The sequence below is a fragment of the Schistocerca americana genome, chromosome 8 (assembly GCF_021461395.2).
Source record: "Schistocerca americana isolate TAMUIC-IGC-003095 chromosome 8, iqSchAmer2.1, whole genome shotgun sequence".
Taxonomy (NCBI): domain Eukaryota; kingdom Metazoa; phylum Arthropoda; class Insecta; order Orthoptera; family Acrididae; genus Schistocerca; species Schistocerca americana.
In genome coordinates this window covers 487,685,223-487,701,136 of record NC_060126.1, presented here as the reverse complement: position 1 = coordinate 487,701,136, position 15,914 = coordinate 487,685,223, and the positions used below count along the sequence as shown (strand labels likewise).

The window sequence follows — 15,914 nt, the reverse complement described above, 5'->3', positions numbered from 1 at the left end:
ACTTCATTAGTTACAACTCATGCAGCTTGACGTACCGCGGAACGTCGCGAGTACAAACATGGTTTCCGAACGTAAAACATGTCTCGGCACTAATTACATAGCTTTTCCTATTATGCTACTTCATTAATTACAACTCATGCAGCTTGACGTACCGCGGATCGAAGCGAATATAAACATGGTTTCGGAACGTAAAACATGTATCGGCACTATTTACGTAGCTTTTCCTATTATGCTACTTCATTAATTACAACTCATGCAGCCGGCCGCGGTGGCCGTGCGGTTCTAGGCGCTCCAGTCCGGAGCCACGCTGTTGCTACGGTCGCAGGTTCGAATCCTGCCTCGGGCATGGGTGTATGTGATGTCCTTAGGTTAGTTAGGTTTAAGTAGTTCTAAGTTCTAGGGGACTGATGACCTCAGCAGTTGAGTCCCTTAGCGCTCAGAGCCATTTGAACCATTTTGAACAACTCATGCAGCTTGACGTACCGCAGATCGAAGCCAGTATAAATATGGCTTCGGAACATAAAACATGTCTCGGCACTATTTACGTAGCTTTTCCTATTATGCTACTTCATTAATTACAACTCATGCAGCCGGCCGCGGTGGCCGTGCGGTTCTAGGCGCTCCAGTCCGGAGCCACGCTGTTGCTACGGTCGCAGGTTCGAATCCTGCCTCGGGCATGGGTGTATGTGATGTCCTTAGGTTAGTTAGGTTTAAGTAGTTCTAAGTTCTAGGGGACTGATGACCTCAGCAGTTGAGTCCCTTAGCGCTCAGAGCCATTTGAACCATTTTGAACAACTCATGCAGCTTGACGTACCGCAGATCGAAGCCAGTATAAATATGGCTTCGGAACATAAAACATGTCTCGGCACTATTTACGTAGCTTTTCCTATTATGCTACTTCATTAATTACAACTCATGCACCTTGACGTACCGCGGATCGAAGCGAGTTAAACGTGGCTTCGGAACGTGAAACATGTCTCGGCACTATTTACGTACCGCAACAGCCGTAAGCGACGTAAGCAAACAGCACGCTTACACGTCGGCCCTTTACGACGGCAGTAAAGCGCAGCAGCTGTGCTGCTGGTTCCTGGACGGGATCCAGCAGCCGGCCCGCGTGCTAACGGTGCGTCCGCGTGTGTGACAGCCGGTGGCCACGTGCGCGCACATTGTTTTCCGCGCAGTCCGCGGCCAGAAGCGGTCGCCGTCGGTCACGAATGACGCCCGCAGTCGCCGTCGCGGTCGTAGCGGCGCTCTTCAGCGCATGCGCCGCAGCCTCCGCCGCTCCGGTGCCGGTTGAAGCCGCCAGGTCAGTACTCCTCCGTCCACCGCCAGAGACACTGGCTGTCAAGGTCGCGGTGCCAAGCACCAAGACGTGTTGCTCGGTTCGAGGTTGCTAAGGTCTTGGTTGCGGAATGCAAGTTGAAACAATGCATCTCACTGCTGCCGTTAGAACACTTCTCAGCTACTTTTATTTACATCTGTGACACGTATACAGCCGGCCGGAGTGGCTGAGCGGTTCTGGGCGCTACAGTCTGGAACTGCACTACCGCTACGGTCGCAGGTTCGAACACTGCCTCGGGCTTGGATGTGTGTGATGTCCTTAGGTTGGTTAGGTTTAAGTGGTTCTAAGTTCTAGGGGACTGATGACCTCAGACGTTAAGTCCCATATGGCTCAGAGCCATTTGAACACGTATACAGGGTGGTCCATTGATAGTGACTGGGCCAAACATCCCACAAAATAAGCATCAAACGAAAAAAACTATAAAGAACGAAACTTTTGTGTCCCGCCTGGAAGGGGGTGCATGGGTAGGAGCAGGAGCAGGAAAAATACGTCGGTACTGCAGTAAGTAAAAATGGTTTACTGGTGCAAGAAAGAATACATAACTTTGTACAGATGCAAAGTCTTAGACCCGTTGTATGTATAGCAAAGCTGAAGCGAAGTTTCCTGGCTGCCTGCATCTCATCAAATGGGCAGAATCTGTAGCGACGCCCGTAGAGCTCTCAAGCGCCGGCTAGAGGGCGCTGTCATCGGTATCGGTGTCGTAGTGCCAACTTAACCTGTACCTAAGCCGTGGCATCATAGCTATCGATACCACAGAAACTCGTCTAGCTTGAATGAGGAAACCAGATGGCGCTATGGTTGGCCCGCTAGATAGCGCTGCCATAGGTGAAATGGATATCAACTGTTTTTTTTTTTTTTAAATAGGAACCCCCATTTTTTATTATATATTCGGGTGGTACGTAAAGAAATATCAATGTTTTATTTGGACCACATTTTCGCTTTGTGATAGATGGCGCTGTAACAGTCACAAACGTATAAGTACGTGGTATCACGTAACATTCCGCCAGTGCTGACGGTATTTGCTTCGTGATACATTACCCGTGTTAAATTGGACCGGTTACAAATTGCGGGAAAGGTCGATATCGTGTTGATGTACGGCTGTTGTGATCAAAATGCCCAACGGGCGTGTGCTATGTATGCTGCTCGGTACCCTGGATATCATCCAAGCGTCCGGACCGTTCGCCGGGCAGTTACGTTATTTAAGGAAACAGGAAGCCTTCAGCCAAATTTGAAACGTCAACCACGACCTGCAACAAATGGTGATGTCCAATTAGGTGTTTCAACTGCTGTCGCGGGTAATCCGCACATCACTAGGAGACAAACTGCGTAAGAATCGGGAATCTCAAAACCGTCGGTGTTGAGAATGCTACATCAACATCGATTGCACCTGTATCATATTTCTATGCACCAGGAATTGCTTGGCGACGACTTTGAACGTCGTGTACAGTTCTGCCGCTGGACACAAGAGAAATTACGGGACGATGACAGATTTTTTGCACGCGTTCTATTTAGCGACGAAGCGTCATTCACCAACAGCGGTGACGTAAACCGGCATAATATGCGGTATTGGGCAACGGAAAATCCATGATGGCTGCGACAATTGGAACATCAGCGACCTTGGATGGTTGATGTATGGTGCGACATTATGGGAGGAAGGATAATTGGCCCCCATTTTATCGATGGCAATCTAAATGGTGCAATGTATGCTGATTTCCTACGTAATGTTCTACCGATGGTACTACAAGATCTTTCACTGCATGACAGAATGGCGATGTACTTCCAACATGATGAAAGTCCGGCACATAGTTCGCGTGCGGTTGAAACGGTATTGAATAGCATATTTAATGACAGGTGGATTGATCGTCGAAGCACCATACCGTGGCCCGCACGTTCACCGGATCTGACGTCCCCGGATTTCTTTCCGTGGCGAAAGTTGAAGGATATTTGCTATCGTGATCCACCGACAGCGCCTGACAACATGCGTCAGCGCATTGTCACTGCATGTGCGAACATTACGGAAGTCGAACTACTCGCTGTTGAGAGGAATGTCGTTACACGTATTGCCAAATGCATTGAGGTTGACGGACGTCATTTTGAGCATTTATTGTATTAATGTGATATTTACAGGTGATCACGCTGTAACACCATGCGTTCTCAGAAATGATAATTTTACAAAGGTACATGTATCACAGTGGAACAACCGAAATATAGTGTTCAAACGTACCTACGTCCTGTATTTTAATTTAAAAAACCTACCTGTTACCAACTGTTCGTCTAAAATTGTGAACCATATGTTTGACTATTACAGCGCCATCTATCACAAAGCGAAAGAAGTGGTCCAACTAAAACATTCGTATTTCTTTACGTACTACACGAATATGTAATAAAAAATGGGGGTTCCCATTTTTAAAAAAATGCAGTTGAAATCTGTTTGACCTATGGCAGCGCCATCTAGTGGGCCAACCACAGCGCCATCTGGTTTCCCCCTTCAAGCTAGACGAGTTTAGTTCTTTGTAGTTTTTTCGTTTGACGCTTATTTCTTGAGATATTTGGCCCGGTCACGATCAATGGACCACCCTGTATACGTCGTCGAATCACTTTACGAAGATCAGCATCGAAACTAGGATAACACACCTAGGGCAGATTCCGAACTACCCTCTCCCCCCCTCCCTCTCTGACATCATCCTCCCATTTTTTAATTCTTGTCCTACGCTACCTGTTTATTCGCTTAATTCATTGACACCGCACTGCTTCATAATTCTTTCTTGTATGGCGCAATTCAAAAAATAGAAATGCGGAGTACAAAATCGCATTGCAACAACATGGATCCTGCCTTATTGTTTCATTGCCAATGTGAGTAAGACCGTTACAAACAAAACAACAGTTCAGATCTTCATTTCCCCGGCTGTTTCCCGTATCTTTAAGGGGTCGGCGTGATATTCTGGTTTTGAAACATCGCTGGTAGGAGGTGGCTGATGCTCTTCCTGTTTCCCGTAGCTTCTACCCACCCAACCCCCACCCCCCCACCCCTATTCCTTGGACGTAACTTACGTAACAAATCTGTCTGCATCTAGCTTAAAAGTCTGAGATCGTTTTCGAAATGTTTGTGATTCGTGTAACTGAAGCGGTACGTGTGTACCAGCTCGATATTCACCTAGTCGGATGCGGGTAATTGCCTGAAAACTGCATTCAGGCCGACCGTTACGCCGGCCGGGGTGGCCGAGCGGTTCTAGGCGCTACAGTCTGGAACCACTCGAGCGCTACGGTCGCAGGTTCGAATCCTGCCTCGGGCATGGATGTGTGTGATGTCCTTAGGTTAGTTAGGTTTAAGTACTTCTAAGTTCTAGGGGACTGATGACCTTAGCAGTTCAGTCCCATAGTGCTCAGAGCCATTTGAGCCATTTTAACCGACCGTTACAATGTCTCGCGTCATTAATCCCCCAGGCCGATTTGATCCGGGATCGGCGCATCTCCCCGAATCCTGGAAGCGGCGTGCTAACGCGCGCGGCCATCGGAACAGGTCTGAGTCCGATCTGAATCTCCTCATGATTTCTTTCCACCTATCTCTACTCCTTCCCATTCTAGTTTCGCTCAATACTCTTCCTTCTTCTTTTTCTCCCTATTCTAACTTTCCCCTCACTTCCCCCCTCTTCTTTTGACCTTCCTCATTTTTATCGCTAGTCACAAAACTGTAACCCCAACGAAACAGTGCTCACGGCATCTTATTCACGACTTTAACGACTACATCCTGTACGTCACGTTTACAATTTATTACCTCATGGCATATGTTACAAAAATTGCATTTCTTGTTGTTGAGATTATTCTTCCATGTGGGTGGATGCTGCCCGTCGGCTGTTACGCTATTACGCCAATTCATCTCGATGTCGCAAGTACACCCAACAACTTCAGTAAAATATTTAGTATTGTCTAGTCTTTTCTGCGTCCATATGTTTACCTTCTGCTTCTCTATCTAGCTCCATATTTAGTATTCATGGATGCCCATAGCTGTCCCATCTTCTACTGAGAGTCTTCCATAAAACTTCCCTCATTTATTGTTTTCAGAACGCCTTCATTCCGAACCTCATACACCTTCTTACTTTCTAACATTTTTCGACAGCACTATGTTTCAAATGCTCCCAGGCTCAGATTCTCAGAGTGGTTAAAATTTCACTTCCATGCAATGATGTGTTCTCAAGGTATGTACACTTTTAGGAACTTCTTCGTTACGTCCATATCTGTATCTTGTTCGAGTGGAGTTCTGTTATTACAGAAAGCTTTCTTCCACATCCCTTCAGTGCAAAAAGCTTCGAGAACTGGATCAATAAAAATAAAATAAACAGAACACGTATGACTGTGATTTTCATGCACCAAGTGCCCTTCATAGTCTCCCCCATACTTGAGTACAACGCACAGCACGTTGATACAACCGTGTGAAACTGTCAGAAAAGATCATCTTTTGGATGTTGTTCAAGTCTCCCGCCATATTGCCTTGAATGTCGTTTATGACGTCAAAGCGTTGATCGTTCAAGTGAATTTATGTACTTCCTAGATTCCGCGGTAGGTTCTAGCACCAAGTCTCGCCACAAAAGAACTGTCCGCGTTTTGCATTTCAATCAAGTCGTAGAAACCTTGTACGCGCCGTTTCTGTTCGGAATAAAAGGTGTGAAGGACAAGCTTTGCACACACTTTTTATCTTCTTCAAAACATTTTGCAGAATGTGTTGCACGTTATGGTCACAGGTCGACCACTTAAAACTGAATGAGCAGTATCGGTCCAAGATCCTTCAACCAACTGTCCAGCGCGGCAGTCAACGTTTCGGCACTTGGTTCGTCTTCAGGGCGATAACGCACGGGTACGCCGTGCCCTCCTTCCCATGAGAAGACAGTGAATCCCGTCATGTAAGACTTAAAGTGCAAGTTCGAATAAACTGTGAACATATTCCACCCTGAATTTTATGCCAAATTTTTAACGATGGAACCCTGGATAACGCCATCTGATTTGCAAACTTTAGGTAATGAAGCAAGTGCAACGGAATATTACGTATAAACGCTGCCTAACCAAAGATCAAACATGTAATGAATCTTGACCTGTAGATTCGATTCGTGCAGAGCAAATGTGTAAGCCATCTGCGATAGACATGAGTTGAAAAATTGCTAAACAAATAATTAGCCCGTAAATTATCACACTGCCGCCCCAGTCTGCATCTCAGGAACTGCGTCACTGCTTACCCGATTGCTGAAAGAAATTACGGAATATAGCAGGTGTGTGCAAAGCAAATAGGTGATTTGCTTTCAGAAACACCGCGCAGGAAAATGGGATTAAGTGACATAAGACCATCTCGCATCATTATGAATGAAGAAAGCCACGTGGTTACATGGGTGGACAAAGGAAAATTCTCTACTGCAATAAATATCTGTAGTAAAAGTCTGAGAAAAAGAAAGTCATAATGTGTGAAAAAGTAGTGCAGAAATGGTAGTCCCACACAGACGCTACAGGTCATGAGTAGGCCTTTTTAGACCTTATGCCGAAGTTCACAAATTATCGAACAGCATTATAATGAAAATATCTCCTATGTCTTTTATGAAAGAAAGATATCCATATGTCCCATTTATCTTGCTCACCTAAAATAACTTTTTTCTGCTGCGTTAAATGAAAAATTGTTTCAACCAATTTTTTTAACCTCAATGGATAGTTCTTACTGACGGTATACGTCTTATGTATCCCCACAGATGTAGGAGACACAGGGTAGAGATTAAATTTTTTAAATGGAACCATGTACATTTTATTCAATCATAAATTTAACCTCTCCAAGAGCTATTCTAAAATCTATCAGACTGTACCATTTTTGTCAATAAAACGTAGATGTGCAAACGATAAAGAGTATACATGCTGTGTAGAAACCTAGTCTTGACTGTACACATTACATACCCAATGTAGTGCTGCAATAGAGGTGTGAGTTTTGTTTATGATTTCCAACTCGTGTAAACACAGGTCCTCCTCTCCCCCCACCCCACCCCCTCCCCATGCGCACCCCATCTGTTGTTGCTTTACCGTATAGTGCACTGCATGCCAGTGTAGTCGTGCATCAGAGTAGCTTAGTAACTGCATGGCGGTGATGCACCATGTGAATACAGTTTTTGTTGTGCAAATGTGTGTGATTTATACGCATAAGGGTAAGGTAGAAATGCTGCTGATCTATGGAGAAAGTACGTTGACAGGAAATAATTTAGTAACTTGTCTGTTTATATTCAGTACTTTTTGAGAACGTAATGATCACTATGTTATTATGTCTATCTTGTACTCTACTGTGCGTATTACTGTTGGTAGGTTGGTTTTTTTTTTTTTTTTTTTTTTTTTATAATACTTTATTAAATTTTATTTGTTGTTCATTTGGTTCTTATTTTGGTCTTGTGTATTTATTTGGATTTGAAAGCAGGTCTCCTGCCCACGTTTTTTTTTTTTTTTTTTTTTTTTTTTTTTTTTTTTTTTTTTTTTTTTTTTACAATGTGCGAACAGTCACAGTTAACCAAGCCTGGAAAACTAAAACAGAATGAAGACGCCATCGAAGATATGAGACATAAATAGCATGAAAAGAAAGCTACCACTTCGTAGTGAGGCTTCCCAGCGACTGCGCCCACTGATAAGATTGTTCAATATATGGTCGTTTGCAGTTCGTTCTGACCTCATCTGCCACTGCCTGGAACATTCCAGCTACACGGCGGGCTGTGAAAGGCACTCCATAGGTAATTTGCGAAGCACTGTCGATATCTGGTATGCCCGGAAATAGCATGATGTCTTTCTTGCAAATAGAGCCAGAAGTCAAGGAAATCCTTGTGTCCGTCACGACAGAGGTAATGGACGGCATGTCCACGTATCCAGGTGACGGAGTTGGTTCGAGTCTTGGGGTAAAATGTCTCATCCGGAAACAATAACGTGCGTGCAGATATATGCTCCGGCCTAACTCGCAAGAGATAAGCCAGCATCTGCCGCACTAGGTGCCAAACCGGTTCCGCCTCTCCACAGCTGAGGCGGTGCTCGTCAGAATCTACTGTATTACAACCCACACAATTGGGAGATTCTGTCATGTGGATATTGTAGAGACGTTCTTGCGTCACGAGCTTCCCATTAACGACGACGTACCATTGAGAAACAACATCGGAATCAAGCATGGCATCGTGTACAGTCTTCCACACCACGCGCCACCGTACGTCAGGATATTTTAGTTCGACCACATTTAGGGGGCGGCGTTGCAGCATGTCATGATATAGGCGTCGAGTTGTGGCCATTTGTGGTGTCGTGAGCGCTACACTGCAATAACTTTGTTCTAAATAGAAACGTCCTATATAAAAGAGGGGCGCCGGGATGTCCTGTAGTGGCACCGGCGCTCTTAGTGAAGCAGGTCGTAGTGCCGTCAGAAGCAGACTCGTGAGGCTCGTAGGACAACGGCGCAGCAGACATAAATGTGAGCTAACATAGAGGGCAATGGCCCTATCATGGACGTTAACTAGGCCGAGACCACCTTTGTCCTTGGGGAGGGTAAGAGATACGTATCTGATCTTCAGTAACATACCAGTGGTGACGAAGTATCCCAGCGCTGCCATAATGCTACGAGCCAAGGGCTTCGGAATGGGTAGCGTTTGGGCGACATGCGGTATGCGGGACGCAAGGTATACATTGGCATAATACGCCCGCTGAACGATGTTGAGGGATCGCAACCGCTGATTTGCAATTCCGGCCCTAATTTGGTTAAGAAGGCGTCGATAATTGAGCGTCGTCGCGCGTCGCATGTCGTTCATGAAATCTAAGCCCAAGCAGCGTACAGTATCACTGAAGCGTAAGGGGGCAATGTGTTCCTGCGGTAGCCCAATCCCGATGCTCAAGGCGACGGACTTGTCAACGTTGATTTGGCTACCAGAAGCTGTACCGTAGGTTCCAATCCAGTCCAAAGCTGCGGCCATATCGTCAGCTCCTCGTATGACGATCATCAAATCATCCGCATATGCGGTGCAGCGATAGATGGAGCCGCCGAACTGTATCCCAGTGAGCCTGTCTCGGAGACCACACAACAAGGGTTCTAAGGCCAATGCAAATAACAATGTTGATAATGGACATCCCTGTCGTACTGATCGGCGGATCGGCATGGGTGCCGTCAGTCTTCCATTGACAAGAACTCGAGAAGTTGCACCATGTAGTAGGCGTGTCAACACTGTGATAAAGGGGTCGGGGTATTCCATGCGCCGTAGAACGGCCGTGAGGAAAGTGTGGCCCACACGGTCAAAAGCCTGGCTAAAGTCGATAGACACGAGGGCTGCCGGCAAACGTCTCACCCGTGCAAGGGAGATGAGATCTCTGTAACGACTTAACGCGGTTCTGATGTTGTTGGGTCCCCCCAAGGACGTCTGATCGCCGGACAAGACGTGCAATAGTGTGCCGCGAATACGTTCTGATAGCAGCCTCGAAAAGATCTTGAAGTCGCTGTTCAATAACGTTAAGGGACGATAGTCGCGGACATGATTCCGTCCCTTCGGCTTATGGATGGGGACAATCAGACCTTCCAAGAATGGTGCAGGCAATGTTATACCCGGGGACATCAATTCCTGGCAAATTTCAATCAAACACGGTAGCAACAGTTGTTTAAAGGCTCGATAGAACTCTAATGGTAACCCATCGATTCCTGGTGATTTATGGGGAGCACCTTTACCAATGGCGTGGAGCACTTCCTCTTCTGTCACTTCTCCCAGTAAAGTCGGTACCATGTCTGGTGGAACTGTACCGTGGACATGTGCTGAAACGGTGTCTACCGTCGCCATATCAGGGAGCACTGCTGAATAAAGTTGAGCGTAATGCCCATAGAAGGCTTCTGCTATATCTGCTTGTTCTACCACATGTCGACCGTCGTCGGTTATCATGTCGGTTACCAGTGCCCTACGGCGCCTCCTGCGTTCTATGAGCACGTGGTGCATAGATGGCCTTTCTGATTGTATCATGTCTGGAGCACGCGACCGTATAACAGCGCCTTGTAAATGATGGCGTGCTAAGGAGACGAGCTGCGCTTTCGCGCGATTGACTGTGATCTGCCTGTCAGGTGAGGGCTCCATAGCAAGACATTCCCGTAGGACGGTGTAATAAAAGTTTTCCGTGCTCCTCCTCCATGCCGCTGCTTCCCGGCCGTAAGTCATGAAGGTGCGTCTAAGAGCAGGCTTCGCACACTCAATCCACCAACTGAGGGTCGATCGGTACCGACCACGACGCCGTAAGGACGCGTTCCACGACTCTTCGACAGCACCTTTACATGCCGGCTCGTCCAGATGGGCGACGTTCAGTTTCCAGGGAGGCCTACTGCGCCACACATGTGCAGGTTTGAGGGCAATGGTGCAAATATAGGCTGTGTGGTCGGTGAATGCAGCGGGCCAGAGCTCTGCTCCTCTCGTCGCCGTCGAAAGGGTGCTTGTGACGTAAATCCTGTCCAACCGACTTGATGAATGGCTTGTATAATGGGTGTAACCAGGAGCTGGGCCATGGATGTGACGCCACGTGTCAATCAGGTGGAGGTCACGCACTAGCATTTCCAATTCCGCACACGGGACGTGATGTGGCTGCTGATCAGATGGAGATAATGTACAGTTAAAATCTCCTCCGATCACCATATCGTCTATGTGGCCCATAAATAGACGCGTAATATCTTCCGAAAAAAAGCGGGCCCGATCTCTCCGTCTCCCTGATCCTGAAGGGGCATATACATTGATGAGTCGTACACCGTTGACAGTTACTGCCATGGCTCTTGCACTCGGTAGGTACAGTTCGTCCGTAGCCGCCAAACCGTCCCGTAGCAGAACAGCCACACCACAATCGGTAGAAGAGGCGTGGGAGATGTGGGCGGTATATCCGTAGAAGTCAGGGAAACTAGCGACACATACTTCCTGTAAGAGGGCCACGTCGATGTCCGCCGCATCAAGCATGCGATGTAGCATTGTCAGTTTGTGTGGTGCCCTTATCGCGTTGATATTGATTGTGGCAAGGCGAAAGGTGTGCTGCCTAGCCTCTTCACCTAGGGTAGACGCCATGGCAATAAAAGCTAACCGCAAGAGATGCCGGACCCACCAAACCCGTTGCAAATTATGAGTCTTTCACGCTAGTAGTGGCATCCCCAATGTCGCCCCCTCCCCTGTCACCCGTGCCCTCGTCAGGAAGTTCCTCAACATCGTCCGACCACAGTGGGTGCAACACGATGCTGTGTGGCTGATCGGCACCTAAATCTCTCTCACGTACGTCGTCTTTGGTAGAGGTAGACGGATCGCCATCCATCGACGCGACCTGCCGCGTTTGTGGTGCAAGAAGTAACTGGGCACTCGTAGTATGGGTAAGTGAACCGTCTACACCACTTAGATCCTCAGCAGGCGCAGCATCCATGCTGTCTGATGAGATGTCACCTTCTTGACCGGCCGTGTGTAGGAGGCAATCGTCAGACGGGGTCCGCCGACGTCGCTTGCGTCGTCGGGGCGAACGTTGCTTTCGAACGTGGACATCCGTATCCGAATGTGGGAGACAATCCAGCGTCGTATCACCTTCCGCTAGGAAAGCCGCGGTCGGGACAATGTTCGCGTCCACGTCCATCGCGTTCTGAATGTTATGTTGCGTCTGGAGTCCGTGGGACTTTTGCTGCTGTTGTTGCTGTGGAGGGGGCGACATATGGGTTGGCACCGAGGGTCCTTCCTCTTCCTCCCGTGGTACTTCTGGCGTCGATGGATGTGTCTGATCGCCCGTTTCGTCCTCAACTATGGTGCGCATCGTCGTCTGAGCGTACGTGAGGGGCAGGATTGTCATCCCCGTCGGGGAAACGGAGTCTCCCACTGGTATCTGCGTAATTCTACGTTGTAAGCAGCTCGATCGAACATGGCCTTCCTGCCCACATCCGGAACAGGTACGCGGTTGACCGTCGTACATGATGATTGCACGGCAGCCACCGATGTTCAAATAGGACGGCACATGTTTCTTGAGCTCAAGTTTAATTTGGCGCACACCATTGTAGACCTTATACGTCGAGAAAGTTTGCCACTTTTCTGCAACGTGGCTGATAACATTGCCATATGGTCGGAAGGCGTCCTTGACAACTTCCTCTGGGACCTCGAAGGGGAGCTCAAAAACTCTTACAGTCCTTAGGCCCATGCCTGCATGATCCACCGTCACTGCACCGATATGCCCGTCAGCATGTTTGAATCGGAGAGAGTTCGAGTATTTAGAAACCACTGTCGCGCAGACCTCTGCACTGGTCATTTTAACATAAACCACGCTCGCCGTTATAGAAAAATGTATTCCGACGACAGTCGCCGGATCTAAACGTAGATCGTCGCGTATGAACTGTTCGATTTCATAGGCTCGAGGACGCGCGTGATCTGGTTGGAAAGTAATTTTGATCGTATCGTGGCGCCATGTGTGTGCCATAATCGCACTGAACTTGGAACAAATACAACTCGCGCCGCGAGAAGGTAAACACAAGCAAGCGCTCACGGTCGCGCACGGCGAGGCGCAGCGGACGTCCTCGCCCCACCGCAGCCGAAAGCAGACTGATGGTTGGCTGATTCGGAGCGATGGGAGAGGGGGGGTGAGGGGGGGGGGAAACAAACAGGTCCTGTTGGATTAGGGAAGGGTGGGGAAGGAAGTCGGCCGTACCGTTTCAAAGGAACCATCCTGGCATTTAGCTGAAGCGATTTAGAGAAAGCAGGGAACCTAAATCAGGACAGCAGGAAGCTGGTTTGAACCGTCGTCCTCCCGAATGCGAGTCCAGTGTGCGTACCTGTACTGTAATTTGTTGTAGGCGGGCGAAATACTGTTCAACACAACTAATGTGTTAAAATGCAAGACCTAGAAATCATCGACCAAGCTGTTCAGGTCGTTGTGCTCGCTACCATAGTCATGAATCCTCAAGCCAACACACAAGGAATTCAACATGAAGTTGGAGTCCCAAAAACAAGCGCACATCGCATTCTGCAACGTCATAAACTCCATCCTTATCATGTTCCTTTACATCAAGAACTTCATGGAAATGACTTCAACAATAGGGTTCAGTTTTATCAGTGGGCACAGCAACAACTTCTGACAAGCCGTAACTTCTTCTCAGATGTTCTTTTTACCGACGAGACGTCATTCCCCAACAAAGGAATTGTCGGTATGAGAAAAATGCACTATTGGTCCATGGAACGTTATTGTTTGGAGCGGAGTGATTATTGATACTATTATCGGACCTTTTTTTGTAAATAGCAACCAAAATGGTAGAAAATATGCCCGATTTTTAAGACACACTCTTTCTGTTCTCTTGGACGCCGTATCTCTGAAGCAGAGGAGAATCACGTGGTATCAACATGATAGACACCCTCCACATAACGCCTAATAAGCACGACGAATTCTGGACCGTAAGTACCCTAGGTGTGGATTGGATGTGGTGGCCCAGTTAGTTGGCCTGCCCGATAACCGGACCTTATAATGCTGGATTTTTTTCCTTGGGGACCAGACAAAGATACTGTCTACCAAAATGTTGCAACAACAACAGAGGACATGCAGCAACGCATTATTGATGCTTCTCCCGTGATCACGGAGGCAGTAGTAGCACGATGAAGGACGTCCTTCATCCACAAACTGAACCTATGTGTGAACACCAATGGTCACGATTTTGAGTATGTGATGTAAACGCTCTGTTTTCTATGTAGTGGTAGTATCACAGTAAAAGTAACTACAAAGTAAGTACCTTAATACGGTGCTGTACGATAATAAGAGCCAATTACTGTACAATGCAGTATTGATGCATTCATTGTTGACTGGTAATTTTTAAAATATTCAAACGCACCTTGAAATGGTTAAATGATTTAGTTGATGAAATGCGCTGAAGTGTTATCTAAATCACATAAGTTGTGTATTATTTATCATTTCCATAGCTACCAGTTTCGTGGATAAGATGGTACAATGTGATATATTTTTAATATCTCTTGGAGAGTGTGAGTGATTCTTGAATGAAGTGTACATGGATCCATTTACAGAATTTAACCACTATCCCGTATCTCCTACATCTGTGGGAGTAAATAAAACTACACAATGATGTTGAAAAACATTGGTTGAAACAATTTTTCTTTAACGCATCAGGAAAAAGTTGTTTTGGGTGAGCAAAATAAATGGGACACACGGTATACAAAAGATGGAGAGATTTTACGAAATTTCATCCTAAGGAGGCGAAATAGGTGATGAAAGATTTTCGAAAATATGTTTCACTAAAGGTAATTTTGATGCTAGACCTACGGAAAATCTGACGATCTACGGGTCAGAGCACAGAATGTTACATCCTTTAAAAAGGCAGGTAGGTTAGAAAATTTAAAAAATTTTTAAAAAAAGGAATAAATTGAAGTTAGAGACAGTAGGAGTTAGTGAAGTTCGGTGACAGGATGAAGAGGAATTCTGGTGAGGTGAGTACAGGGCTACTAATACAAATTCAAATAGCGTTAGTGCAGAAGTACGTCTAACAATAAATACGAAAATAGGAATGCAGGTAAGCTACTACTATGAACAGCGTAGTAAACGAATTATCGCAACCAAGACAGACACGAAGCAAACACCCACCGCAGTAGTACAAGTTTGTATGCCAACTAGCTCCGCAGATTGTGAAGAGATTGAAAAAATATGTGATGAGATCAGAGGGTTTTGAGGCTTTCTGATCAAATGTGTGAGGAGAGTCAGCACTGGTCATTGAAGTAGAAAAAAATGGTTCAAATGGCTCTGAGCACTATGGGACTAAACATCTGTGGTCATCAGTCCCCTAGAACTTGGAACTACTTAAACCTAACTAACTTAAGGACATCACACACATCCATGCCCGAGGCAGGATTCGAACCTGCGACCGTTGCAGTCGCGCGGTTCCGGACTGAGCGCCTAGAACCGCAAGACCACCGCGGCCAGCATTGAAGTAGAAATCTTTATTACTGTTGTAAATCGATTTCAGTAACTGCGCAGCCATCTTTATAAAGCACTGTGAACTTATAAATACAAGCTGTAAAACTGCAGTACATGCACATATCAATGAACAGTATATGTCGGACCAAAGGTACGAATTCAATTCTCAGTTGAATTTTTGCATTCTGTCTGACAAGTACTGTTCATTAATATCTGTAGACATTGCAGTTTTACTGCTTGCATTTATAAGCAAAAATGGTAGAAACAGATGGACTGTGGGAAAGGAATGAAAGAGAAAAACATCTGGTAGAATTTTACACAGAACATAACTTAATCATCGCTCACATTTGGTATAAGACTCATGAACAGACGTTGTATACATGGAAGACACTTGGAGCCACTAGAAAGTTTCAGATTGATTATAGAATGGTAGGACAGAGATACTGGAAACAGATTTTAAACTTTAAGACGTCTTCAGGGGCAGATGTGTACTCTGGCCACAATTTATTGGTGATGAACTGTAGATTAAAACTCAAGAAACTGCGAAATGGTCGTGAATTAGGGAGATGGAACCAAGATGAGCTGCAAGACCCAGAGGTTTTTGAAAGTTTCAGAGGGAACAGTATGCAAAGAGTGA

The 15,914-nt window shown here is 46.4% G+C and overlaps 1 protein-coding gene across 1 annotated transcript in view; it reads left to right on the top strand.

The window, feature by feature from the left end:
- Positions 1-1,190: 1,190 nt before the first annotated feature.
- The window catches only part of LOC124625783, a 31,888-nt gene continuing 17,164 nt past the window's right edge, over positions 1,191-15,914 (top strand). The window contains exon 1 of the mRNA XM_047149229.1: positions 1,191-1,306. Within this exon, the coding sequence (XP_047005185.1) occupies positions 1,215-1,306 (92 nt within the window). The 5' untranslated portion in view covers positions 1,191-1,214. The remainder of the gene's footprint in view (positions 1,307-15,914) is intronic.